Raw genomic sequence first — 25,183 nt, forward strand, 5'->3', positions numbered from 1 at the left:
GCTCCTCGCCCCCGCCCCGCCGCTCCTCGCCGCCCCGGACACGTCGCGACCAAGAGCTCGAGCGCGGTGCCCACGCTGTCGACGCTGACCATCGCGCCCACCCGAAGCCCCACCAAGGCGCAATCAACATCATCGACCGCCGCATCCCCGACGTCGCTGCTCGGCCTGCGCCCGGCCAGCAGCATGTCCCACGACGCCTTTGGCCAGCACACTGCAGCGGATCTGCTGCGCCAGTCCCTTATGCATGGGTGAGTAATTTCGCCGTTTCCTTTCCCTCTCTGACACATTGTCGTCATCGAATGGCCCGCTTGGCGCTCGTCAGCAACAAAGCTGGAGAGCTGCTTCGCGCGCTGCGCTGCGCCTGCCGTCCGCCTGGTCACTGGAACACGCGCACCGCCACCGCGAGTCCCTGAGAGCAAGAGGCCGCGCAATTTTCTGGAAACCTGCACAGGCACAGCGCGAGGCTAGCCCGTCCGCGTCCAGCACCCAGCACCCCAACCGCACTCACGCCGAACCGCCGCCCTCTCATCTCGCACTCAACAGCCGAAGCACGGCGGAATTTTCAATCTCAGGGACTAGCTGCCGGAGCCTCAAACCAGGCAAGACAGGTGGGGTGCCCTGCACCGACGGTTGCATTCGGATTGCAACCGCACCAGATTCGCTCTGACGCCACTTCCTCGGCTTGGCAATCGGTTTTACTCAAAACCGCCCTCACCACGCACCGCAACCACTGCCGCCCGGATCCTCCCCTCGAGTCGTGGGGCGCAGCGCAGATTGCACTTGTCTGAACTTCCTTCAGCCTTACATGTCGATCGCCGCTTGTGCCACCACACCGCGAGACATATCACGAGATGGCGAGTGCTGACCTACTCCATCCACGCAGCAAAACGAACATGGCCGAAGACGATCATCACGACCAGATAGGCAGCGGCGCCTCGACACCGCCCAACGGCACAGCGACGCCGCGCCCTGATGCGCACCAGGATAAGCGATTCCCGCAACTAGTCAACAGTTACTTCGCTCAGGTTCGTGATTCTCTTACACGCCCAAAACCTTCCTCCGAAGCCCCATCACTTGCACAAGAGGTAGAAAGTGAGAAGGCACAATCGATGGACCAAAAGCAGCTAGCCCAGCAAGAGCAACAGGAGCAGAGTGCTGCTGTCGCCGCTCTGAACCACGCGCTCGCCGGTGGCACCCAAGCTCCTCCCAACGCGGCTCAGACACAGCTCCCCACTGCGCCCAGCTCGCCACGCAGCGGCAACAGCTCGCAGTGGGAGTCGCCGCCTCTGTTGCCACATGAGAAGAAGCACGGCCACCCTATAGAGGAGAAACATTCCTCACTTCCTACACCACCCCTCTCCAACTCATCGTCGGTGCTGCAAATGGCCGACGTGCTGGCCAGCTCGGGCGGCGTAGATCCCTTGACTCCTCTCGACCGGCAAGCCTCACGGGGCGAGCAGAAGAGAAGTCTGAGCGGATTGCCGTCACGATTGCGCCGCAGCACGCTGTCCACTGCCCTCAACAGCATTGTCACTTTGACAGACACTCCTGCTGCACATATCTCCAACCCCACGTCTGATGCAGCGGCTGCTCCAGACACGTTATCTGATACGCGTTCCACCACTCCACCTCAATCGCCTAAAGTGCAAGAAAAGGGAAAGCAGGTGCTAACGCAGGGCGAACATCAGAATACTCCACCTCAGACTCCACGATCGGGTTCACTCGCCAGCAGGTCGAACAAAGATGATGTAGCGATTGCGTCGAAAGCCGCCAAATCGAGCCGATCGAGTTCCAGCAATTCTCAGGGTGCAGTCATCGGTTCGCTTCGAGGTCAATTGGAGGTCTGCATCGAAGAGGGCAGAGGATTGCGGCCATCAACAGACCCTTATGTGGTTTGCATCTTCCAGCTCAATGAGGACATCTCGGGTGGTCCGAAAGAGGATGAGATGGCGGTGGATGATGAGAAGCCACAGGACGAGAACCTCGCAAAAGGCGTTGCAATGAAGAGAATGGGCAGCGGACAAGGCGCACCAATGGCAATCCCTGGCTTGAAGAGCAGACAGACAAGTCAGACCAACATTGCAGATCTGCGACGAGGTTCGCATAACAAGCACCAAGAGACGACAGATCCAGTGTGGAGGCATAAAGCTACATTCGATGTCGTGGGCGACAACAACGAGATCGACATCTCGGTGTACGATCGAGCGAACAACGAGTCGTTCATTGGACATGTGCGGTTGCCGCTAGACCTGAACGACTACGAGCATCAGCACGAGGACTGGTTCAAGCTGCAGCCGAGGGAGGGTCTGACAGAAGCGGTATCTGGAGAGCTCCACATCAAGATCGCCTTCCATGCCGCGGGCAAGAAGACATTCGGGCCCGATGACTTTGAGATCCTGAAGCTGATCGGCAAGGGCACATTTGGCCAAGTCTTCCAAGTGCGAAAGCGAGATACAAAGCGCATCTACGCAATGAAGGTGCTCTCGAAGAAGGTTATTGTGCAGAAGAAGGAAATTCAGCACACGATCGGCGAGCGCAACATTCTGGTGCGAACTGCAACAACAGAATCGCCGTTTATCGTCGGGCTCAAATTCTCGTTTCAGACTGCGGCAGATCTATACCTTGTCACCGACTACATGTCAGGTGGTGAGCTGTTCTGGCACTTGCAAAAGGAGGGACGCTTCGTGGAAGAGCGAGCCAAGTTTTATATTGCAGAGCTTATTCTTGCACTTCGACACTTGCATCAACACGATATTGTGTATCGTGACCTGAAGCCGGAGAACATCTTGCTCGATGCAAATGGGCATATCGCACTGTGCGACTTCGGTCTCTCCAAGGCCAACCTTGCGAAGAACGATACTACCAACACCTTCTGTGGTACTACAGAATACCTGGCACCAGAAGTTCTACTTGACGAGCAAGGATATACCAAAATGGTCGATTTCTGGTCCCTTGGTGTTTTGGTGTTCGAGATGTGCTGTGGCTGGTCACCATTCTACGCCGAGGATACGCAACAGATGTACAAGAACATTGCGTTCGGCAAGGTCCGCTTCCCGCGAGACGCGCTCTCCGCGGAAGGGCGCAGCTTCGTCAAGGGGTTGCTGAATCGAAATCCGGCACATCGCTTGGGTGCAAAGGGCGATGCCGAGGAGCTCATGGCACACCCCTTCTTCAACGACATTGACTGGGTTGCGCTTGGGAAGAAGTCGATCGCACCTCCGTTCAAGCCCAAGCTGAAGGGTGAGCTGGACACCAGCAATTTCGACCCAGAGTTCACGAATGCTTTGACTTCAGGCGACCAGAATTCACTGAACGCCAGAGCTGCAGCCCTTGCCAGCGGTATCGGCGATGAGAGCACCCCACTCAGCCCAACAATGCAGAATCAGTTCAAGGGCTTCACCTTTGTGGATGAGAGCACCCTGGAACAGCAATATGCCGACCGTGATGTGGAGGGCGCCGATAACAACCTGAGTCGCACTTTCAGCAACCGCGCCGGTGATAGGATGAGCGGCCTCGAGCCCACGAGTGCGAAGACAGAGAATGCCGATGCTGACTTCAACCACGGCATGCTCGACGACATTTGAGTAATTCAAGCGCAGTATGAAGAGACGAGATTATGAAGTGCATTCGAACGGCGTCAAAAAGCAAGTGCTGCCCAGGCGCAGCGGCGAGATGCATGGCGTTGCAAGCGAATTGAGTTCAACAAGAGAAGAGCCTCACACAATACCACATTCGATACCCTGAGGTGACAACTAGGAGCGAGATCGTCTATTGCTGTATATTTGTACAGAAACTTTGAGTCCTACTCGTATCACAAGATTTATCAGCACGCATGATCACTACATGCTTCCGACGCGGTAATAACACAAGCGAGTCTGGCCTGGCACGTTTTGGTCTTCTTTCATCCGTCGTCCAGGGCGGAGTCTTCACAGCAAGCAAGCAAGAGAGTGTTTTGAACTGCATCCGGCAATGGCGTTTGATGAGGGTTTAATGCTTTGCGATCGTTCGACGGGTTTACTTGGCTTCGTGCTTCAAAGAACAACGGCGGGTTGCGAAAGATGATATCCTATGGGAGGGAAGAAGCGTTTCAGATTTTGAGCTCCAACATGCTTATTATGGAATCAGAGGGCGAAGCTGAGATGACCATCGACGAGGTTGCAACTTGGAAGGAGAGAGGGGCTCTGCTTTTGCGAACATTGGGCGAGGTGAAGCGCATAGCTGTGGGCGTGTCACTTTTAGCGCTCGTAATGCGAAATCAGAGTCTGGTTCAACAGTGTGCGTGTTTCCTACTGCCATTCTCTTGCATTGCCATACGCAAGTCTTCACGTGTACATGTAGTCGTGCCTCAAAGAGCTCGTTGTGGCACTGTAGCAGCTCTTCTCGAGGCCAAGGAGCAGGGAACTGCTGTACTTCTCGGAGAGGGAGCTGCTGCCTCGCGATTACTCTGCCGAAAGGCAGTTTCGTCTCAGACAGTTCCATACGATGAATTTCTGGCCGTCGCTATTCACAAGAGTTGGAGATATCAGGCGTGGGTCTTCCAGCAAAACGCACCATGTTCTGGCTGAAATGGATGTTCGTCGAGTATCACGATCAACAGTTCTCGCCGCTCGGTTGTCCCTAGGCGTGTCGTATTGTCGTGCGAGAGGCTGTGTGATCTAATCCCTAGATCTATTGTCGTTCGAGCAATCTTGCTACTGTCCCCACCATCTATTGTCGTTCGAGCAAGTCCTCTATTGTACCTAGGCCATATTGTTACCACACCATATATCATCTGAGAGTAAGTCTCAACTTTTCTGAACCACAACAACTTACCCCCGCAACCATGGCTCGCAAGAAGAAGATCAAGCTCAGTCAACTACCATCTCAGTCAGGAGGCACCATCGCCTATCGCGTCCATCGTGGTGGTGCTACACGCGGCGGACGCAGCGCAGGAGCAGGCAGAGGCGGCAAATCTACATCCCCTAGCACACGCCCACAGCCTGCTGCTGCCGCAGCGAAGGAGGAGAAAAAGAAGCGCCGCCCTGCGCCTAGCACGAGTAAGCAACATCGGGGTTAATAGCGTGAACAAAAGAACTGATATCATATATGTAGTTACTCTCCAAAAGATCAAAAAGTATCAAGAATCGACACATTTGCTTATCCTTTCTTTGCCATTTCAACGTCTGGTCCGCGAAATCGCAAATGAGCTCATTCCATCAGGTGAGCGAGGGGCCTGGCGCTGGCAAAAGTCAGCTGTTATTGCGCTGCAAGAAGCTGCAGAAGCCTACCTGGTCTCTGTCCTAAAAGACACGAACATACTCGGTACGCATCAGAATTCGTAATCTGCAATAGGACCACATGGCTGACGTTGAGTAGCACTCCACGCAAAACGCACCACCATCACGCAGAAGGACATGCAACTGCAGAAGCGTCTTGTGAGAGACCGCGCATAATGAGAGTTGGTGGCAATGTATAGCTATTCCTCAACAAATAAGCACTATCGGCGTTAACAGCGTGAATAGGAGCTATCCCCAATAGCTGCCAAGATTGGAGTTCTGCGTGTAGACTTCAATGAAGGAAGTACGCGAGGTAGATGCGGCATGAAAAGTATGAAATCAAGCTTTCTCCGAATCAGTAGAAAGTTCTCAGCTCTTGTGAATTGCTATGGCCAGAAATGTGTCGTGCGGAGCTGTCTGAGAATGGATTTCCGTTCGGCGGAGAAATCGCAAGGCCCCAACCTTTCCGAACAGGCTTCGTACCGCTTCCTCTTCAGAATCCAGGCTCCTTTCATTTTTCGTCTATCGGTGGCGGAACCAAGGCCTCCCCACTCTCATCCGACGCCCTCGCCGTGGGACCAGCCCCTTTCCGCTTCGACCCCGATCTTTCAACAATGGTATGCATTTGAATCGCCCCTCCTTTCGCCTCTGGCTCAGACCATCCCCAAGCCTCCGACTTCTTCGCCCCTGGACTACCCTCCTCCATAGCCGACTCCTCCGTGCTAACATGAATGGTCGTGCTCTTCTTTCCCCATACACCTCGTCCCGAACTCCCGATAGTCTCCGTGTCCCGCAGATGCGAATGATTCGGGCCACTGAAATCCGAAGCATAGCGGTCTGCGGTTCCATTCGATGTGCCTTTGAATAATTTTGGAAACCATTTACTAAAAAGTCCCTTAAGCACCGGAAGGCAGGACGCGATTGCTGTGAGATTGGCTTCCATAGATGACCACATGGCTGCCATGCCATTGTCATAGGTGGGGTCGTCGGACGTGGCGATGGCATAGAGACCCGAGAGGCGAACAATGGAGATGACGCAGACGAGGCCTCCGAGGCAAAAAACGCCCATAAGCATGTAGCGTTGTTTTCGAGGAAGATTCAACTGTGAAATTACTGGGAGCGGTATGATTGATATCAACAGATCGGTCGTCATGTTGAGAGCTGCGTTGAAGAACCTGCACAAATTCGCACGTTAGACTGGGTAGCTTCTCGTGTACTGGCTCGTAAACACTGTGGCATCGCGTGGTTAGGAAAACATACGCACCAGATAGGAACCTTGACCTTCCACATCGGCATACAATGCGCTCTGCCATCGTGCTGCCAGTCCAAATGCCAGAAGCCAGCGGCCGGGTAGCAGATCAGCATTGAAGTGACGATGCCCCACAGAGTGTAGAATCCAGACAAGGCGATGGCGACGTAGCAAGCGCGACGGAAACTGACAACAGGCCCAAATATTCGCAGATACTGGTAGAGAATGGCCAACTTGGCGAAGCCCTGAGCTCCGTAATAGTTCCTGTTGGCGTCGCGTTAGCGGATTTGAAGCTTCGAGTTTCAAATTGGCTCCGTACCAGATCAGTAGCCAGAGGTAGAACAAAAATTGTTTGATACCTTCCGGTGTCATTGTCCAGATATGCGTGCCCTGGCCACTATGATCTGCGAAGTGTCAGAACATGCGCAACGTGACCCATCGTGGAACTTGGCTTGCCTTACCTGCCATGACCATTGCTATACACATCACTATGTTCTATCAAACATGTTAGCGACCGCAATTATCGACCTAATTGATATCGTGAGACTCACAAAGCCCAATGAGATAGTGATAAAAACATCATCGACCCCGGCCTGGCGGTGGATTTTGCATCGCGTCCATAATCGCAATATGGTGCAGATCCAGGTGAGGACGCTCCCAACGACAACAACGGTCACGAATACTGATTTCGGTGCGTGACCTTGGGCTTTCATAGTTGTTGAAACTCGGGCTCTGCTGTTGTGGGAGGAAGGTGCTGACACCAGTATACGGCCTTGAAGAATACCGGTGGTCGCCAGTAGCTTGTTCGAGACCGCTAGAGTCCCATTCAGTGGTGTTCACTAATAGTGCTCCTGGCGACAGACAGGCCAGATGACGCTTCTTTGAGGGCTCCGGGACCGTAGCCCCTTCACCGCGTCTTTGGGCCACGGTCCCTGCTTCAGATGGAGGCAGCAGGCAAAACCGTGGAAGACACCTTTCCCAACCTGTTGCTCATTGTTATGTTCGGCTCGGATTGGGCCATGATATGCAGATGCTTGAGCTCGCCACGTGGAATAAGACGAGAATGAGCGTTGCATTGTCAGGAGGCGGAGGAGTCGCTCAATCGTGTGTGCGACCGATGCCTGTGTCACGCCCCAGCACAGGTCCGCGGTCATGGGTTGGACTCCAGAAAGGTGGAATTGGGTTATCGGCACTGGGATCACCGTTCAGCATACCGCTGTCACTTCTCTCGCGCGGAACTGGAAGTCCCGAGTTAGAAGAAGATTGAGGTGCCGTGCATCCCAGATTGCGTGTTCTGCCATATGGATTGGGATGGTCCTTCAAGGGATCCCAGGACCAGCTCAGAGGAGTTCAGTATGGATCGATGCTGAGCAAGCAAACCCGCGAACTGGGTGGCGAACATTCTGAACAGACTGCATAGAGACTGGTGAGAACGACGCATCGTGTTGACAACAGTGTGCCATGGCTGCCAAAAAGAAAGCTTGAGCGCTTATGCGTTGGGAGTTGGCCAGCTGATCCCAGGGCTTCTTCAAGGATTCTGAGTCCGAACGATGGCTGCAGTGAAATTTGTGGGGTTTGTGCCTGGGAAAAAGCTTCATCCTGGACGCCAGATGTTGGTATCTGAACCCAAAATTACTCGATAAAGCTATGCGCAGTCACCTCTTCATTCAACCCAGGCCCGATCGAGTACAGCTCATCCCGTTCGCGACTAGCAGATGGTAGCACTTTGTCATGTTTGTCTTAGTCGCAGCTGTTGAGGAGCTGGCGTGGGGAATGCTCGACTACATTTGGCAGCGAGAGCTATCCGATTACAGCAATTGCTGCAGTGAGTGCTGTCGATCGAGCCCAAAGTGACCACTCCGAGTCATCCCGTGGCAAGGTGCTCTGCAAAGACTCGGACCAAATGGGAGCCTGCCAGACCAGGTCGGGCGCGCTCCGTGCCGAGACCTCAGAGTCTGCCTCTTCGGGTTGCAAAGGATGATCAGAATGTGTAAGCCTTGCTTCGGAGTCAACGCCTGAAGGTCAAAGATACAAGTGAGTGTGGAGGCCAAGAGCCGAATTTCTGAACGTCCTTTCGGTGGCCGTATGCGAGTAAATCCCATCTTCAGTGCATTCCTCTTGATGAAGTGCCAATGAGACCTGCAATTCAACTCGGTCGCCGCTCCGTGAGGTCCAGTAACTCTGAAGCATCAGTGGATGTTAAGTCTAACAAAGACCAGACAGAGCAGAACAGCTGACATTCAAACGCCGAGTCCGGTAAAGCAGCAACTCCACGAGAACCACCTCCGTCGACCCAGCTTCCAGCGAGATGCCCGTGGTCGGCTGAGCATGATTACCAGTCAAGTCCTGATCTGGGTTCGCGAATTGAGAAGGCATGAGATGTACTTCCAACGTGCCCGAGAAGCGAACTTGCCCGGGTCCTGAAACCTGGAGCCACAGCTGTTACAAAATCCGCAGAGGTCGCATCCACAGTACACGTTAGACTGCATTCGACGGAACTTGTAATTTGGATGCGTCTTGCAGGAGTGTCGCGCGTGGCCGCCGCATTACCTGACACTTGCCACCTCGATGCCATAGCCGCGAGGGTTGCTGTAGCCAGCTGGAGATTCGTCTGGTAACGAGCGGCATTGTCGACCGCGCGTGTTGTGCATGCATTGCACATGCTGTGTACGCATGAAATGGGACGTTCGATATTGTTGAAGTTGTCAGATGCAGTCGCGGCGTGCCACTTCCTTCTATTTGTGGAAGGAACATGTCCGACGTCCACATCACACCTTCCTGCATTGGGCCACGTCAGCTTTTATCGCCAGGCAGGCACTCATTCCAGATTCATCTGACCTGTAGCAGTGCATTCATCTGTGTAGTTGCTTGGTTAACCAGTACATCGGAGTGGCAGAGGCAATGACCTGGCGGGCCATTCCGAGATCAGTCATTGTCTTCCGAGGATACAGCCAGCAATTAGTAGAAGGAGCATAACATTTCGAAGAATCAAAAAGAAATTGGTCCCACGAAGGGGGATGAGCTTTACAATTCGTCATATTCGCACAAGCATTTCTATGCAGTCGGGTATCTCATTGCTGTACACTGTACATGGCACATACAAACAAGAACCGCAGTTTCCGGTAATGCTGGGATCAAGCCCAGCTCGCAGCTCGCGTTCTGTGCTCGCTCTCGCACACCTCTGTACATCAATCTGGCCTCATATCGTTGCCATGTTTCTCATCATACATCAGCCTTCCAGGGCGGTTCGTTGGTGCTGTGATCCCATTTGCGAGCACTCTGAGCTTTCTTCGCTTTCTGAACTCTTTCAGTTACTTTTGAAAATTTCGTCCCAGCCAATGCTCCCGCTGCCGTCGAGCTTTCCACCGCTAAGGGCGCCAATTTCGGGCAGCGTAGGCAGTTGGTTGTCTTTGAACCTCTTGTGCTCGGGTCCATCCTCGTCGAGAACATCCAGAGTGCCGTCGTCGTTCATGCCGAAAAGGTGGCTCTTGCGTTTGAACCAGCTGCTGGACCTCTTCTTGTTGCGCGAGGATGTCGCAGGTCGTCGTTCGTTGGACAAACGCATTGAAGCTGGAGGTGCAGTTGATGCCGTGGTCGACACGGCGTCGTTGGGTGATTCGGCGCGAGTTAAGTAAGGTGCGTGGTAGCTGCCGTGCGAAGTATCGGGTCGCTGGCTGAATGATGTGCGAGAGCTCGAGAAGGACTGGCGCAAGCTGCTCAGGCTGAACATGCGGCGCACGGTGCCTGGACGCTGCTGCGGTTGTTCGTGTGTGGAATACATGTGAGTGTTAGTGGCGGCTGGAGAGGCGGGTGAAGTGAAGCTGTCGTTTCTGGATCTGGTGTTGCCGCTGGTGTCGGTGGATGTTTTGTTGTGCATGTCAGGATCCGGGGTCGGTGGCCAGGCACTGGGTTGGTATTCAAACGTTGGGTGCGAGGACAACGGGCCGCCTCCCTCAGTGGGCGGTCGTGATAGGCGAGGCCTGCTCTGCTTTTTGCGTAGATCTAGAGGTGGCGAGGAGGCAGTCGAGTCAGGAGTAGCTGGAGTGGTGGTGGTCTTGATGGGAGGCAGGTCAATGGGAAGGACGTAGCTCTCCGTGCGGTCGGGCTCGGGTATGGACGCCATTGATGCTGTCGGGTCCCTGATAGGCACCGGCCAAGCAGATGCCCAACCCCTCGGTCGTCGCCCAGTGGTCTTGTCGCCGTTCCCGCAGCGCAGCGTGTGACGAGACGGGCAGGAGTAGCGCAGGACGGGCGAGACCAGCTCTTGAAGCAACGCGTCGGTGTGTCAGTCTGCACCCCAAGGGGGCTAGGACGAGAAGCAAGGAAAAAGTCTCTCTCGTGGTGCTGGAGCAGGACTTGGAGGACCAACAAGTGCGAAAATGAGCGTGCGCCGACCAACCTGTGGATGGCGGCTCTTCGCGGCAGCTGCAGCAGCGCAGCGCAGTACTCACCGGACACTGGTTGAGCGGTGCTCGAGGCGGCGCTGGCGATGCAGCGCGGTGTGGTTGATCCGTTTGTCGAATCGCAGCAACGAGGTGTAGCTTTGGATGGTCTCGCTGGGCCGTCGCTTCCCCACCTCGTTCCTGCAGCGGCGGAGCTCGCTCGGCAAATCACAATTCTCCGTTCCAGCTGTGATGCATCGCTGGTGCAGCGGCTTCTGACGCATTCTTCAGGAGCCGACTCGTGGTCTCGCGCAGCATTTTGCGCGCCCCGTCCAACGAGCGGCCAGGAATTTCTCCAGCCGCGAGGGCACGACGCAAGCGGACAGCACGATGGTCGTTGGTCGCGACTCGCCGTTCCGCGCCATCTGTCATCGCTTTCGCGACCGCTGACGACATGCATCCAACGGTGCACTGTGACTTCAGCCTGCAACTCGCACTGGCCTTGGCATCACATGCACACGCCGCGATACAGGACTGGTGCCAGAACAGACAGCTGTTGACAGCGGCTGCTTCTCTCTCTGCAGGTATAATACTATGCCGCCGTCCGTCCGTCGGACGTGGTGGCTCCAGCCGTGAGCACTGCCAGAATCGTCACTTTTCCCGGCCGTAAAGGCCTTCGCCTTCACCCGGGCGACAGGCGACAGGACACGGGCTTAAGATGTCTTCCACCTCGCTCACCATCCCTGCGACTTTCTATCAACTAGCAATTGCAGCGCAGAGCACTCGCGGCAAGTTTGCTGCCTGGAGATGCGGGCGGCGATATGGAGCCGAGCAGGCTGAATTGGAGACGGAGCGGAGCTGACATGCAGCATTGAAGGAAGACATATTGGCTCCGGAGAGAGGGAGAGGTCGAGCGAGTGTTGCACAATGCGTTGGCCTTGTAGGGCTGTTGTACAAAGTAGACGAGCATCGAGCAGGGCTCAAGTTGCTGGCATTCAGCATCCACCACCCCACTTGATCGCCTCGGCTGATTACCGCATCCAGCTTCTCCGAACATATGACAGTTGGTGGGCCTGTCAGCTGCAATGCACTGCTTGACTTCATAAGCAGGACCATCTGTTCTTGTGCGTCACCTTCCACAGACTCGAGACTGAAAGCACTTTGAACAGACAACATGGATCTCTTACAGAAGAAGGAGCTCGACACCTCGCGCGGCTTTCGCTATAGATACTACGTCTCCTCAGTTCAAGATGCAGATACCTCCAAACCAACTCTGCTTCTCTGTCACGGCTGGCCCGACAGTGCTGAGCTGTGGCAATACATCATCCCTCGCCTGCTCAAGACCAAGAACAGAATCATCGCTCCCGATCTCCTTGGCGCTGGAGGCACTTCCCAGCCCACCGATCCAGCTGCTTTCGAGATCAAAGCCATGGTGCAGGACGTGAATGAAATTCTCAAAGCAGAAAATGTTACCGGAAAGATAATTCCTGTCGGTGGGTGGCCCTCCCGCGTTACTTGTGCCCAGAAAAGAGGAGCACATGCTGACATTAACCAGGCCATGACTGGGGCTCATATTTCGCGCAACGCGTTTACATGCTGAATGGCGACCGCAGTGTCGGCGTTATCACATTAAATGTAGCTTGGATGCCACCGTTCGCTCAGCCCTTTGACCTTGATGCCTTCAATGAACTTACGACCAACATGGTCGGCTATCCTGTATATGCGTATTGGGAGCTTTTCGCGGACCCCAAAGTCGGAGAGGTAATGGACGACAAGCTCGAAAGCCTATGGCATGCGATCCATGGAGATCAAGACGAGTGGATGAAGAAGCTCTTCTGTTCTCATGGCGCTATCAAAAAGTTCATCGAAGAAGGCAGGACAGATGTCCCGCTCAAGCCATATGCGAAGGACCAGAAACTGCACGATGAGTGGATCGCGAACAAGAAAGCCACAGGCATGACCAGTCAATGTGCATGGTATCGAGCATACAACGAGAACTACAATCTGGAAACAGAGAAGGCGTTGGACGGCAAGGTTCACACGCCCTACCTTTTCATCGGTTGTGACGGTGATGCCGTCTGCAGGACAGACAACATTGAACGAGGCAAGCAACTAGGTCTCGTTCCGGAGGATAAGCTGACGCTACGGGAGCTGCATGCTGCTCACTGGTCTCCGTATGAGGTACCTGATCAGGTCGCAGAGGCAATGCTGGAGTGGCTCAGAGCCAATAACTTTTCAGCCGAGCAGTCTGTACCTTGAATGGCAAACAACACGTGTTGACGTTGCACGAACACCTGTAGCCTCGTTGTGTCTCTCTGGGCCCGCACGGTGACAAATTTGTCGCATTCTCACGTGTTCTGCTGCACATCAGTTCACACACTCGCACTGCAGCAAACATGTCTCGTACTTCTAACAACAAGGAAGAAAGAACTTACCAAGGCAATCGGAACATGGCACAGCAACTCCAACGCATCTTGTCACAGTTGACTATGGCGACGAATGCGGCCTCTGCTGAACGAGTTTGCAAGTGAAGGAATGTAGACAGCACAAAGGACCAAGAACCCCAGAAAGACCGAGTATATCAATCTCATCCCATACTCCCAGCAACGAATCCCTCAGATACCCATCTTTTGCAAACCGTCAACAGACGAATCTAACTCCACCCAACCCTCTCAAGCAAGACCCCAAAAATGCTTTCCCTCCTCATCCCCATCACCCTTCTGCCTCTCCTCACAACCTCCCACCCAACAACCACCACCACCCTCCTCCCTCGCGCCCACATCAACCTCCCCCCACCCAACACCGCCCTCTGCACCGCCACCCCTCGCTCCGAATCCTCCTGGGCGCACTACACCCTCCACATCGGCGTCCCCTTCGCCTCCGGAACCGGCTGCGGTGGAATCCAAAACCATCTCACTTCAGCTCTAGGCTCCGCTCCCCAACCCATGTGTGGTCTCAATTCCGTCGGGGTCCGAGGTGGAAGACCAGTTTGTAATTTCAAGTGTACGGCCGAAGGAGTGGAGGAGGAAGGGACGGTTTTGGAGTTTGATGTTAGTTTGGGGGAGGGGGGGAGGGTTGAGGCGGTGAGTTTTCGGGTTTTACTTTTTTATGGGTTTGGTTTTTCTGTTATTTTGTTGTTGGAAGCTGTGGTGCTTGAGGAGAGAGTGGAAGCTAATGTGGGTTGAATAGGCGCTGGGAGAAATGTATCCGATGGTTGAGGGAGGGTTTCAGTGTCCGGATGTGAAGTATTAGGTGGGCGAATGAAGAGTACAAGACTACACGAACGAAAGACACGACCTAGATGGGAAGAGTTGCTGAGGCGCAAGAAGTCTCACTGAGCTTGATGAGTAACGAAAGACGGCGATGTTGAAGGCTCTTTTTCGCTCGATAGTCGAATCTACATGCTTTATTTCATACAACCATTTCCTACGACCCACCACGACCACCGACCTTGTTCAATGCCTCAATTTGCTCCTTGCTGAGCTCGATCTTCGGCAGAGGAGTTGCTTCTTTCTGCGGCGCAGACATGAAGTCTCTCGCAACGAGGAAAGCCAGATACGCTCCAGTAGCTTCTGCGGTGACAGTGTCAGGAGTTTCATTCGCGTGGAGAGCGGCATCAGCTTTCAGTGCAGCCTGAGCATTACGGTCATCCACACTAGGTGCCTTGGTGGCAGCAGGTAGGTCACCAGTGACCATGTGGTATAGACCAAGTAGCGCCAACTCGTCTTTGCCGGAATGCCCTTCCTCGACGTACTTCTCCACCTTGTGTTTCCAGCTCTCGTAGGGCTCGACAGGCGTGCTGTAGCCATATGACTCCAATGCGCCGAGGTATTGATTAAACGTTGGGCGAGGGTGAGCATCAACGAATGCCACCGTCCCAGCCTCACTATGGAATGACACCGCATTGATAAGGCGGGCGACTCGAGTGACGGGAACCATGTTAATCGTGTTGTCCATGTCTGGTCTCGCTTCGACTTGAACGCAACCTTTGAGCATACGCACCAGAAAGTCATCCAAGTTGCTCACACCAGTCTTTGGATCACCCATCACGTAACCTGATCGCACGATGACGGCGTTCAGACCACGCGTACCAGCTTCGCGGATGATTTGCTCTGACACCCATTTAGACTGGCCGTATCCTGTACCAAGGCCTTGCCGACTGCCTTCGAGAGGATCGCTCTCCAGAATTGGCTGTCCAGCATCTGACTGCTGAACGTAGTGCTCAGTGTCCACGGCACTAGTTGAGCTGATAAATGTCAGGCGCTTGTTCTTGCCTGTTGCACAAAGCTTGATGGCCTCAATCGTGCTCGTCACGTTTGCTGCCTTCAAATTCTCGTACGGCATCAGCCAGTGGACACGAGCACCATTGTGAATGATGAGATCAGCATCATCAGCGACTTTTTTGTAGTCAGCATCACTGAGTCCAAGATTTGGTTTCTCTAGATCTCCAATGACGACTTCCAGCACACCTTCAGTGGCCCACCACTCCTGCCAGAGCCCGTAGGCTGTACATGTTCTTCGGATGCGATCGAGTCCATCTGCATGACTTGACGCTCGCACGTGAGCATAGACGTGGTTCGGACTCTTGCGCATGAAAGCATCATGCAAAACATAGGCGCCCAGAAATCCGGTGGCACCAGTGAGAAGAATGTTGAGGCCGTTCGCCGCACTTCGGATCTGGCCTCCAGCAATGGTCTGAGGAAGAAGCGCAATTTGGCTTGGCAGGTCGTTGGCATATTGGACGCTTTGCTCTACATCTTCATCATCCTCAGCAGCGTCAAGACGCAATCCAACGGGATCCAGCGAGCGATCGATGAACTTGGCGACTTTCTCCAATGTTGGCTGTCCAGCTGCCATTACGGACATGGGCACGTGGACACCCTGCCACTTGCGATTGATCTTTGGCACAATCTGTACTGTCATGATACTGTCGCCACCCAGGTCGTAGAAGCTGGTGTCTCGAGGAAGTGTTTCCGGGGTGTGGTTGCGAGACTTGAGATGCTCGGCCCAAATCTTGGCCAGCTCATTCTCAGTGTTCGTCCGCTTGTCCAAGTCTGTAGCTTCAGGCAGTGAGCCGAGCAGGTCGGCCTGCTCCGGGAAAGGCAGTGCTCTCTTGTCTACTTTGCCGTTGGGGTTGAGGGGCAGCCTCAGCATGGGAATGAACAAGGTGGGCACAGCATAAGTGGGCAACTTCTGCTTGAGCCTGGATCGGGCATCTTGTGTCAGCAGATCAAAGATCTTCATGCGCTGAGCAATGCCGTGACTCTCCTTGGCGGACTCTCTCCGCCGTGGTCTGATACCGCCAGTGGCCACAGGTTGCTTGCTGGCGGCTTCTTCCTGCTGAGCGTACCACTCTCTCCACTTTGCCATGTCAGGTACATAGTAGGAGACGAGGATTTGCTCTTCTTGATGATCACGCCTGACCAAAGTCACATTTTCGCGGATCAATGGATGCTGACTGAGATGCGTGTCGATTTCTCCCAGCTCAATTCTGAAGCCGCGAATCTTAACCTGATCGTCTGCACGTCCCACACATTCAACATTGCCATCAGGCATATACCGACCGAGATCTCCAGAGCGATACATGCGGTCTCGAGGGCCTTTGTATTGCTCTCTCCACGGCTCGGACTGGCCAGCAGCCTCGATGCGCTTTTTGTCCTCGTCAATCCACTTTTGCTGATCAACGAACCAGTTTGAGACGAACTTCTGGGCGTTCTTTTCCGGATCGCCGAGATACTCTTCAGCCAGACCACCAGCTCGTACGTAGATCTCACCAATTTCGCCAACCTCGCACTGCCGCTCCTTCTTCTCGCGGTCCACGACAAGTAGCTGCACGTCCAGCATGCCAGTACCAGCAGGGATGACATCGCCCATCTTGTCGAGATAGGTTGGGTCCTCGTTCGCCGACGGAATCTCGTAAAAGCTTACTGCTCGCTGTGTTTCCGTGGTGCCGTACATGTTCTTGATCCTGCAGTTGGGTGCAAGCTGTTGCAGTCTTCGGCAATCGCGCTTGAGCAATATATCACCTACGAAGAATGCGCCATGAAGGCTGGTGATCTTGGGTTCCAGACTTCCCAGCAGGATTTGACCCATAGCAGGTGTGAGATGCATAATCGAGATCTCATTGGTACTTGCCCAGTTTGCCAAACGGTCAAATGTAATGTCCTCAGCTGGAGGTACTATAAGACTGGCTCCGAGGAACAGTGGCGTGAAAATGTCACGCTGGATCGGGTCGTGCGCAATACCACTGAGCATAGAGAAGCGTTCCTTCTCTGTCAGGTTGAAGCGCTTCGACATCCAGGGAAAGTAGTACGCGAGCGAAAAGTGTCGACCCTTGACCCCCTTGGGTCGTCCTTCGGAGCCAGATGTGAAGGAGAGGGTTGGAGTGCTGTCTGGTCCGACGAGAACACCAGGCAGATCTTCCTTCTTGGGCTGCTGTGCCTGCAAGCAGTCTGCGCTGCCTTCCAGAGAGCCTCCAGTCACAGTGCCATCATCGTTCAACATCAGTCCAGGTACTTCGGTTCTGAGGTTCAATTTCTCGGAAATATAGCTCCTTACGATTGGAGCGAGCTCGCCAGCTTCCTTCTTCGCCTTCTCGATACACACCAGAGCACGAGGTTGTGCAACTTCCAGATAGATGATCTGCCTATCTGGTGGATATGCCGGATCGATGACACTGAAGGTTGCGCCAGCTTTGAGCACACCCATGACTGCCACGACCAAGTCCACGCCACGATAGGCGTAGACCATGACCACCTCGCCACGCTGAACGCCATTGCTAACAAGGTGATGCGCAACAACGTTGGACGCTTCATTAATGGTCTTGTAGCTGAAGTCCCGCTTCGGCGATGTTGACGATTCCGTTTCAACGACACATGATCGGTCTGGATGCTTCTTGGCATTGGCTGCGAATATCTCGTGGATAGCTCCCCGGTAGTCAGACCAGTGAAGATCTGAAGTCGGATCCGGACGAACGTCCTTTGGATCGAGAGCCATATTTGGCAGTATCGATGGTGAAGATCAGGACCGGCTGTTCGAATGCGTCGTTGCCAGCTGACTCATTCGACGATGGCTAGGCGGAAGTTCTTGATGCCCAGCCGAGCAGCTGCGTTGATGCCAATGCTTCTTCCGGCTGTCTCAGTGTATTCGCTGGATTCAAATGCGTGCAGAGAAAGGTCCGTGGGGAGCGATGCGTCAGTGTGAAGAGCGATATCGCACAGCCAATGTGATGGCATTGTCCCACGCATTGACCAAAATTCTCCCAAGCTTCGGACCCTGCGCCTGACTTAGCGGCTGGTCGGCTGGGCGTCGTCTCCAGCCACTGAGAGACATGCAGCTGCCAGCTCACTGCCTTTCTGGTCACACCATCAGCGTGCAGCGACTGAACCAGAAAATGCTCACGGCGGCAGCGTCATGGCGCTGGCGAGCGTTTTGGGGCGCAACGGCCGCGGCAGCAAGTCCGACCGGGTGAGCAGGCCGAAATCGTCGACATGGACGAAGGACAAGCAGACGGCCGACGATGAAGCTGTGGCGGCGCAGCCTGATATCGACGAGCTGCGACGCAAACGAGCCGAGTACTACAGCAAACCTTCAGATGAGCGACGTCGAGTGTCGTCGATATTCGGGACCAAGCCGTCGACAAGGTCGTCGACGAAATTGTCAGCAAAGTCCACGGCCTCTTCAACCGCGTCCATGCCCCGGGCTGTGGCCGTTGCGCGAAGAAAGAGAAGGAACCCCACACGGACGACAGCCAAAACTAGCAAGCGAGCTCGCGTTGCTGCCGATAATGTCTACGCGCCGATTGAGCGTACGACCGCGATGCGAAGAGCGAGGTCTGTTGTAGGCAGAGGCATCTCAGACGAGGAAGTTACACCGGAGGACAGCATATCGCAAGTAGGGCTGAATCCCCCTTCGCGCCCAGCGAGAGCATCGAGCGCATCATCTTCGATTCCTTGCGGTATCACTAGTGTGGACAGGCTGGAAGCAATACCGGAGGATCACGAGAAGCCTTCTACTTCTGCGAGACCGACGCAAAGGCGAGATCGACGACAGCCCTCCCTACTGGGATCCTTATTACAGCGCAATTCCACGAAACCACCGCGAGCCTCTCCGCGCTTAGTGGAGTGCTTGACATGTGGTTCAGACGATGTGCCGTCAACGAAGACTGCCAAATTGAGCTGTGGCCATCGAATGTGTCACGAATGTCTAAAGCGAGTGTTCGAAATGTCCGTCAAAGATCCTCAACATATGCCTCCCAGATGCTGTACCAAAGAGCACATCCCTCTCAAGCATGTCGACAAGCTATTTGATCTAAAGTTCAAAGTACTATGGAATAAGAAGTATGAGGAATACCACACCAGGAACAGAGTCTATTGCCCGACACCAAAATGTGGGGAATGGATCAAGCCATCTCACTTCCATGTCACAAAAGGCCGCAAATATGGACTGTGTCCCAGGTGCAATACCAAGGTCTGCACATCATGCAGTGCAAAAATGCACAAATCTGCAGATTGTCCCAAGGATCCGGAGATCGCACAGCTCGTCAAACAAGGAAAGGAAGAAGGTTGGCAGTCTTGCTACAACTGCCATGCAATGATCGAGCTAAAGGAAGGCTGCAACCACATGACCTGTCGTTGCACAGCTGAGTTCTGTCAGTCTCACCACTCCAGGACGTGCCCAATAATTCAAGGCATCTGCTAACATTCCACAGGCATGATCTGCGGATCCAAATGGAAAACGTGTGAATGTCCCTGGTTCAACGCTCGCGATCTTCCAAGCGCCGACAGACTAAACGACATGCGAGTACCCGAAGAGATTCAAGTAGTCTACAGAAGAGTCATGAACGCAGCCGGAATCCCTGTTCCAGGAGACCCACAGCAACCTGCAGGAGGCTACGTAGCCGAATACCGACGACAGCGAACATACAACGAAGAAATGGAACACCGGCGACGTCAGGAACGTCTTGATGCAGAACTTGCCCGAAGAATGCAGCTTGGTCTTCTGCTGGAAGTCGAAGTTGAGCTAGAAGATGAAGAACCGCGTCGAAGCCGGCATCGAGCGGCACATGAAGCTGCCTGGGGCCTCAACAACAATGACCAAGGACATTTTATGAACGATAATTTCGTCGCAAATGCTGCCAATGTGGTTATGAGCACTTTTGGTGATGCGGCGATGGGCAGGAGGGGCGATCGAGAATCGGGACGAAGACGTAGAGCACGACAGTCTGCTCGGCAGAACCTGGATGACCCTGGACTTGTGCCGAATTTTTTGGGTGACGAAAGTGTACTAGGAGTTGGACCTTCGAGGCGGGCGCGGTGAAGGATCGAGAGATTTACTTTGTGATGTACGACGAGCATGGAAGAATGTGACCAAGATATGTGCAATGAGGTACGGAGGATACAATGAACACATTTCCGCGCTCTCACCCAAATGACACCCAAATGAAACAGAACTGACAGTGAAGAAGCAGTTTCCATAAAGCCGTAATATATCTCTGAGCGCCGTTCATCACGCAGTATTCAACAGTAGCCGCCCTCAATATCCACATCCAGTCGTTCAGTTACGAGTAGTGCAATTTCCGCTCACTTCATCGCAAAGCCGAAGAGCGAATCCATACTAACCCAACCCCATCCACTCTTATCCAAGTACGCTTTCACCACATCCCAACAAACCGCGAACCGATCCCGATTCATCCCAGCGAGAATTTTCGCTTTCTCTTTCGATTCGCCCTCGACTTTGACAAGTCCTGCAGCACCCATCTTCTCCAAGGACTTGTCCACATCGAACAAGCCTTGCAAGTAGAGAAGCTGGTTGTACAGTGCCTTCTCGCTATACTCGAAGGACATGCGTCCTGTGCAGCCGTAGGCAAGGCCATTGGGGCCGAGACACCGATGTCCGTAGACTGAGATCTGTCGTGTTCGGTTTCCGCAGGCTTGGTCATCACATTTCAGCCAGGCCGAGTAGTAGCGAGAAGTGTGTCGTCGGATTTGGTTTTCCAATTGCGCTGTCAGCGTCAGAGTTGAGATACGCTTCTTGCACTCCGCACGGGGGCACGCGAGGCCACCGTTGGTCAAGACACCGAGGGGCACGAGCGGTTGCTCATTATCCGGGGCAGTGTAGTTCAGTCCGCGATACTCGAAATGATTCTTGCAGCCGAGACACAGCAAACTGAGAGGCTCGCAATCCTTGAATCGAACGTGATCGGGGATCTGGCTCTCCAAGGTTGTGATCTCGTTGCTCTGCTCAGCAGACCTGCTAGCACCACTGATGCGGTACTTGGATGTGTCTAGGCCGAGACACTCTGCCAGTCTTGTAATATCGGTGCCGCTGATAGGAGCACAGAGACGTTCCACTGGCGGCAGGATCTGCTTGTGCAAGTAGTATTGCACGTCTGGCGTGAGCCCGCTATCCTTGGCCAGGATTTCGTCCAACTCGTGGGCATTCTGCGCGGCTTTCTCTTGATTTCCTTCGCTGTCGCCACAGATCACAAAGGCCATGACGTCCTTGGCCTTCACCTGTTTTCCCTTGGCTAGACGCTTGAGAGCCACTTGTACTGCGGGCATAGACTTGCCGCCGGGATACTCCTTCGGATCTTTGCCCAGTTGCGTGTATATCGTGTACTTGTGAGCGGGAATTTCGTTGTTGCGCATTTTCTCACTGAGTTCTCGCAGGTGATCATGAATCTGAGAAACAACCTTCTCCGGATCTTCCCCGGACAGGAGATAATTGAGGAGTTGTCTGCAACATCATTAGTATATTACGAGCAGTTCGAGGCGCGCCGCACTTACGTCGAGGTATCCTTGGAGAGCTGGCAGTACTCTCGTCGCCTCATATCGAGACCTTTAACATCAAGCTTCTCTTTCCAGGTGTTGTCGCCGGTATCGACCATTTGAATAGCCGCATACTTCTTTTTCGCGTGGAGCAGGAGTCGTCGAAAGATATGATCAATCTCAATCTCCAGCAGCTCGTATTGCTCGTTGACACTCTTTTGGAAGTCCTTTCCCATCTTCAGCGCATCGAGAATGTTGTCAACATTGGTGTTGATCATGACAGAATCAGTATCTCCGTAGATGACGCGGAGAGCATGCTGTGACTCTGCCAGATCCTTGGTCGATTGCAAGATCTCACGTCCTTTGGAAGTTGTAAGAGCAGCAAGTGGCCGAGCATAGAATCGGGACTTGGTGTATCCCAAACAACCGTACATGGAGTTGGCTGTCAGCTTCAATGCCATTTGCTTCACGTCCCATGTTGCAAGCTGGTCCTCTGTAGCAGACTTGTCCTTCATAAGCTTTTTCACCTCTCGTCGTCTGCTCACAAGGGTTCGAATCAGTCTCGGTAAGATGCCCTTGTTAGAGGTGTCTTCGGGGACCTCAGGAACCTTCTCGTCCTGCTCAGAGATGTCGCTCCGGTCGACTGTCGTGAAGCAGATGTTATACTCCTGGATGATACTTGGGTAAAGGGAGTTGAAGTCCATAACCAGAATAAATTTGTCGTAGAGCCCCTTTTCAGGCTCAAAGACCAGACCACCTTTGTACTTGTCCTTCTTCTTGGTGTCGGCGCCATCCTCTCCTTCTTCTCCCTCTTCGATCTTCTTGTTCGAAGGCCCTTTGCCGAAGATTTTGTCGGGGCAAATGTATTTGTTGCGATAAAACTCGTGCAGTAAAATGTACTCGTTCCGCTCCGAACGGGTTCCGCTGAGTGTCCTGGCCCATGAGTTACCAGCCAAGTTAGTAAGCACCTTCGTAAGCGGCAGAAGCTGTCGTTTGATGGCCAGAGCAGCAGTGTAGAAAGTGTCTACTTCGCACATCTTGACGTAATTCATCAGTCCGATGCCCGACTGTGCCATTGCGAGAGCTTTCTCGGCGTCCATCTCCTTGCGCGAGTGTCCGCTGAGATGTAACGAGACCATTTCGTCAAGACTCCAAGACTGACAGCCAGTCATGATACTTTTGCCCATGTCATTGGCGAGGTCTCCGAGAAGTCTTCCGGCAGCGAGGTGTCGCTCCGCGAAGTAGCTACCGCCTCCCTTACCGACATTCTTGGGCCAGTCGCCACGTTTTAGTCGCCCGATTCGATGCCAGCCAGGAGTCTTTCGCTCTCTCATGCGTGCGAGCAGTACACCAAAGTCGACATCATCCAGTTTGTGTCCGATGATGCAGTCCGGATCGTGCATTTGAAAGATGGCAAGCAGCTTGCTCAGAAGACCAATCTCGTTCCTTTCCATAAGGATTTTGTGCTTCTCCTTCTCGGCAAGAGGCTTGAAGCCCATTGGATAAGCGTCTCCATGCGGACGCATTACTGTTATGACGCGCTGTGGCATCTGTTCCGCTGGCTTCGTGTCCGTCAGAGAAATGTTCTCAAAGATTCGAACACTCGCAACTAAGATTTCGTTCTTGTTTTCCTTCTGGTTGAATACAGTTCGCAGCGCCATGGACATCATGGTCAGTGGAGGAGCCTCGAGATTGTCTGACTCGCCCAAGGTTGTGATACCGTTGGGTTTCGTGACTTGGAGCTCGAGTTTACACCAAGAGGCATTGTTGACGGCATTGAAGTCGGCACCTTCGATCTTGAGCCAGCAGGGTCCCATGATATTCTTCCACATCACGAACTGCTCAAACAGTGCTGTGTTGGTGCCGAAAATGTGTGAAAATGTCTCGCCCTTGAAGTCCATTGGCAATGCTGGCTTGTCGTAGGGATAGAGGAGTTTCAAATAGTCTGCTTCTTTTGGTATTCCTGGCAGTTCAAATGCATACTTGCGTGTGCATTGCTTGATCTTGTGCATTGTCACCTTGTGTCTCGACATGATGCCGTCAACCTCTTCATAGACATCCTTGAAGTCAACTTCCTCATCGGTGTCACGGCCATGTTTGTGGCGGTGCTCGCGTGGCAGGAAGTATAGCTTCCGAAGAATATTGTCAACTTTGACAAAGCAGGAGACGTAGTTGCCCGTTTGACGATTTTTCACTTTGCCAAACAGACATAGGCTACCATTGACCTCAGTGTAATCGAGCCAGAAAAAGTTCAGTGAGCCATCTGCTTCTAGAGCATCCTTGGAATCGAGCTTGCCAGCCATGACAGGTTCGTGCGCAGGACTGCTCATGATGTTTAGCTTGGCCGCCACATTGTTGATTGCTGTCATGTCGACCTCATCAGCCGCAGGCCTGGTGGGTGATGAGCTAGCGGGCGTAGGATATGATGCCTTTGCAAGCTTCGGCGCGGGGCGACTGCCACGGATGTTTACATTTGCACTCTTCAGGTTGGAACCGCCTTTGACTTCTGCGATCTCCATCAAATCCTCTTCCTCAGGCTCTTCCACTTTGATCGCAGTTTTTCGCTCCACTACCTTTGCAACGGGCGATGAAGGCAGTGGGTCGCTCATCATGGGCACATCGTCGTCGTTCTGCATCGGAAAATCGTCGTCGGCAACATGAGCTGTGGGAGGGGACGACTGCAGATGTTGATCTGCCGCTGGTCGTTTGGGACGCGCTGTCTGTCTGTCTTCCAGGGGAGGTGACAGGACTCGAGTTTTCCGGCGATCATTGCTCTTGATGGCCTTTCCATAAGATGGAGCTGGCCGCTGGACATTTGTGTCAACTTCACCCAGTAGACCAGCCATAAAGTCGTCATCCTCGGCCGTTCGAACGGGTTTCGGCTTTGGTGCTGCAGCAGTCGGTTTTTGGTTGAAGTATTTGCTGATGCCTTTGCTGAGCTTCTCTTGTCGCTCTACATCCTCCTCTCGCTTCCGCTTGGCTGATAACGCGCGTCAGTGATTTCCTCCTAGCATGTGTCGAGCATAACGTACCGGCTTTGCTGTTTTTAGGCAGATCTTCCTCACTCTCGCTGTCGTACATAGGCTGTCTTTCATCTTGCCAGTCTTCGCGTCCATCGTCCGCATAACCTTCGCCATTGTCGTCTACCACGAAATCGTCTTGATCCAATCGACTTCGCACGACCTTTTTGTATCCCTCGTCGTCGACGGTTTCGTATATGGACTCGGCTTCCTGCACTTCATAGTCGTCGAACGCGGTCTTGCCCGCCGCTCGCAGGGCACGCAGCTGTGCAAGACGATCTGCTCTAGAGGGTGCCATTGTCAAAGAACGTCCTCTGCGTATGCGTGCCGAGCGAAGTCCTGTGGTGAGGGTCAATGGGTGGTGTGAGAGTGGTGTTTGCGTGGAAAGGGAACGGCGAGCGGGACACGACCACTCAGTCGCGCTTTGCTCTCCACGAAACGCGACTTAGCGCGTCACTGGGCTCGGGGCTCTCGGCTCGGCTCGTTTTGGCCGACTCGGTCATGTGAC

The 25,183-nt window shown here is 53.7% G+C and overlaps 8 protein-coding genes across 8 annotated transcripts; 4 read left to right on the plus strand and 4 right to left on the minus strand.

Moving 5' to 3' along the window:
* Positions 1-183: 183 nt before the first annotated feature.
* On the plus strand, positions 184-3,584 carry RHO25_003405 (uncharacterized protein; the record flags this gene model as incomplete). The annotated part of the gene is made up of 2 exons (XM_023598911.2): positions 184-248; positions 884-3,584. 2 exons carry the CDS (start codon positions 184-186, stop codon positions 3,582-3,584), a joined length of 2,766 nt encoding a protein of 921 aa, XP_023456212.1.
* A 1,238-nt stretch (positions 3,585-4,822) lies between these two features.
* Positions 4,823-5,432, plus strand: RHO25_003406 (uncharacterized protein; the record flags this gene model as incomplete). The annotated part of the gene is made up of 3 exons (XM_023598912.1): positions 4,823-5,036; positions 5,092-5,301; positions 5,356-5,432. The coding sequence occupies 3 exons, from the start codon at positions 4,823-4,825 to the stop codon at positions 5,430-5,432; spliced, it is 501 nt and encodes a 166-aa protein (XP_023456019.1).
* Positions 5,433-5,766: 334 nt separating this feature from the next.
* RHO25_003407 (uncharacterized protein) lies at positions 5,767-7,217 on the minus strand (the record flags this gene model as incomplete). The annotated part of the gene is made up of 5 exons (XM_023598913.1): positions 5,767-6,430; positions 6,520-6,768; positions 6,824-6,908; positions 6,966-6,999; positions 7,056-7,217. 5 exons carry the CDS (start codon positions 7,215-7,217, stop codon positions 5,767-5,769), a joined length of 1,194 nt encoding a protein of 397 aa, XP_023456211.1.
* A 2,594-nt stretch (positions 7,218-9,811) lies between these two features.
* On the minus strand, positions 9,812-10,627 carry RHO25_003408 (uncharacterized protein; the record flags this gene model as incomplete). The annotated part of the gene is made up of 1 exon (XM_023598914.2): positions 9,812-10,627. One exon carries the CDS (start codon positions 10,625-10,627, stop codon positions 9,812-9,814), a length of 816 nt encoding a protein of 271 aa, XP_023456018.1.
* Positions 10,628-12,060: 1,433 nt separating this feature from the next.
* On the plus strand, positions 12,061-13,145 carry RHO25_003409 (uncharacterized protein; the record flags this gene model as incomplete). Its single annotated transcript, XM_023598915.2, has 2 exons — positions 12,061-12,379; positions 12,442-13,145. The coding sequence occupies 2 exons, from the start codon at positions 12,061-12,063 to the stop codon at positions 13,143-13,145; spliced, it is 1,023 nt and encodes a 340-aa protein (XP_023455204.1).
* A 1,167-nt stretch (positions 13,146-14,312) lies between these two features.
* RHO25_003410 (uncharacterized protein) lies at positions 14,313-17,882 on the minus strand (the record flags this gene model as incomplete). The annotated part of the gene is made up of 1 exon (XM_023598916.2): positions 14,313-17,882. One exon carries the CDS (start codon positions 17,880-17,882, stop codon positions 14,313-14,315), a length of 3,570 nt encoding a protein of 1,189 aa, XP_023455205.1.
* Positions 17,883-18,299: 417 nt separating this feature from the next.
* Positions 18,300-20,204, plus strand: RHO25_003411 (uncharacterized protein; the record flags this gene model as incomplete). The annotated part of the gene is made up of 2 exons (XM_023598917.2): positions 18,300-19,536; positions 19,597-20,204. The coding sequence occupies 2 exons, from the start codon at positions 18,300-18,302 to the stop codon at positions 20,202-20,204; spliced, it is 1,845 nt and encodes a 614-aa protein (XP_023455202.1).
* Positions 20,205-20,467: 263 nt separating this feature from the next.
* RHO25_003412 (uncharacterized protein) lies at positions 20,468-24,973 on the minus strand (the record flags this gene model as incomplete). The annotated part of the gene is made up of 3 exons (XM_023598918.2): positions 20,468-21,623; positions 21,674-24,635; positions 24,688-24,973. The coding sequence occupies 3 exons, from the start codon at positions 24,971-24,973 to the stop codon at positions 20,468-20,470; spliced, it is 4,404 nt and encodes a 1,467-aa protein (XP_023455203.1).
* Positions 24,974-25,183: the final 210 nt, after the last annotated feature.

Source organism: Cercospora beticola, chromosome 2 (genome assembly GCF_033473495.1).
Source record: "Cercospora beticola chromosome 2, complete sequence".
Classification (NCBI taxonomy): domain Eukaryota; kingdom Fungi; phylum Ascomycota; class Dothideomycetes; order Mycosphaerellales; family Mycosphaerellaceae; genus Cercospora; species Cercospora beticola.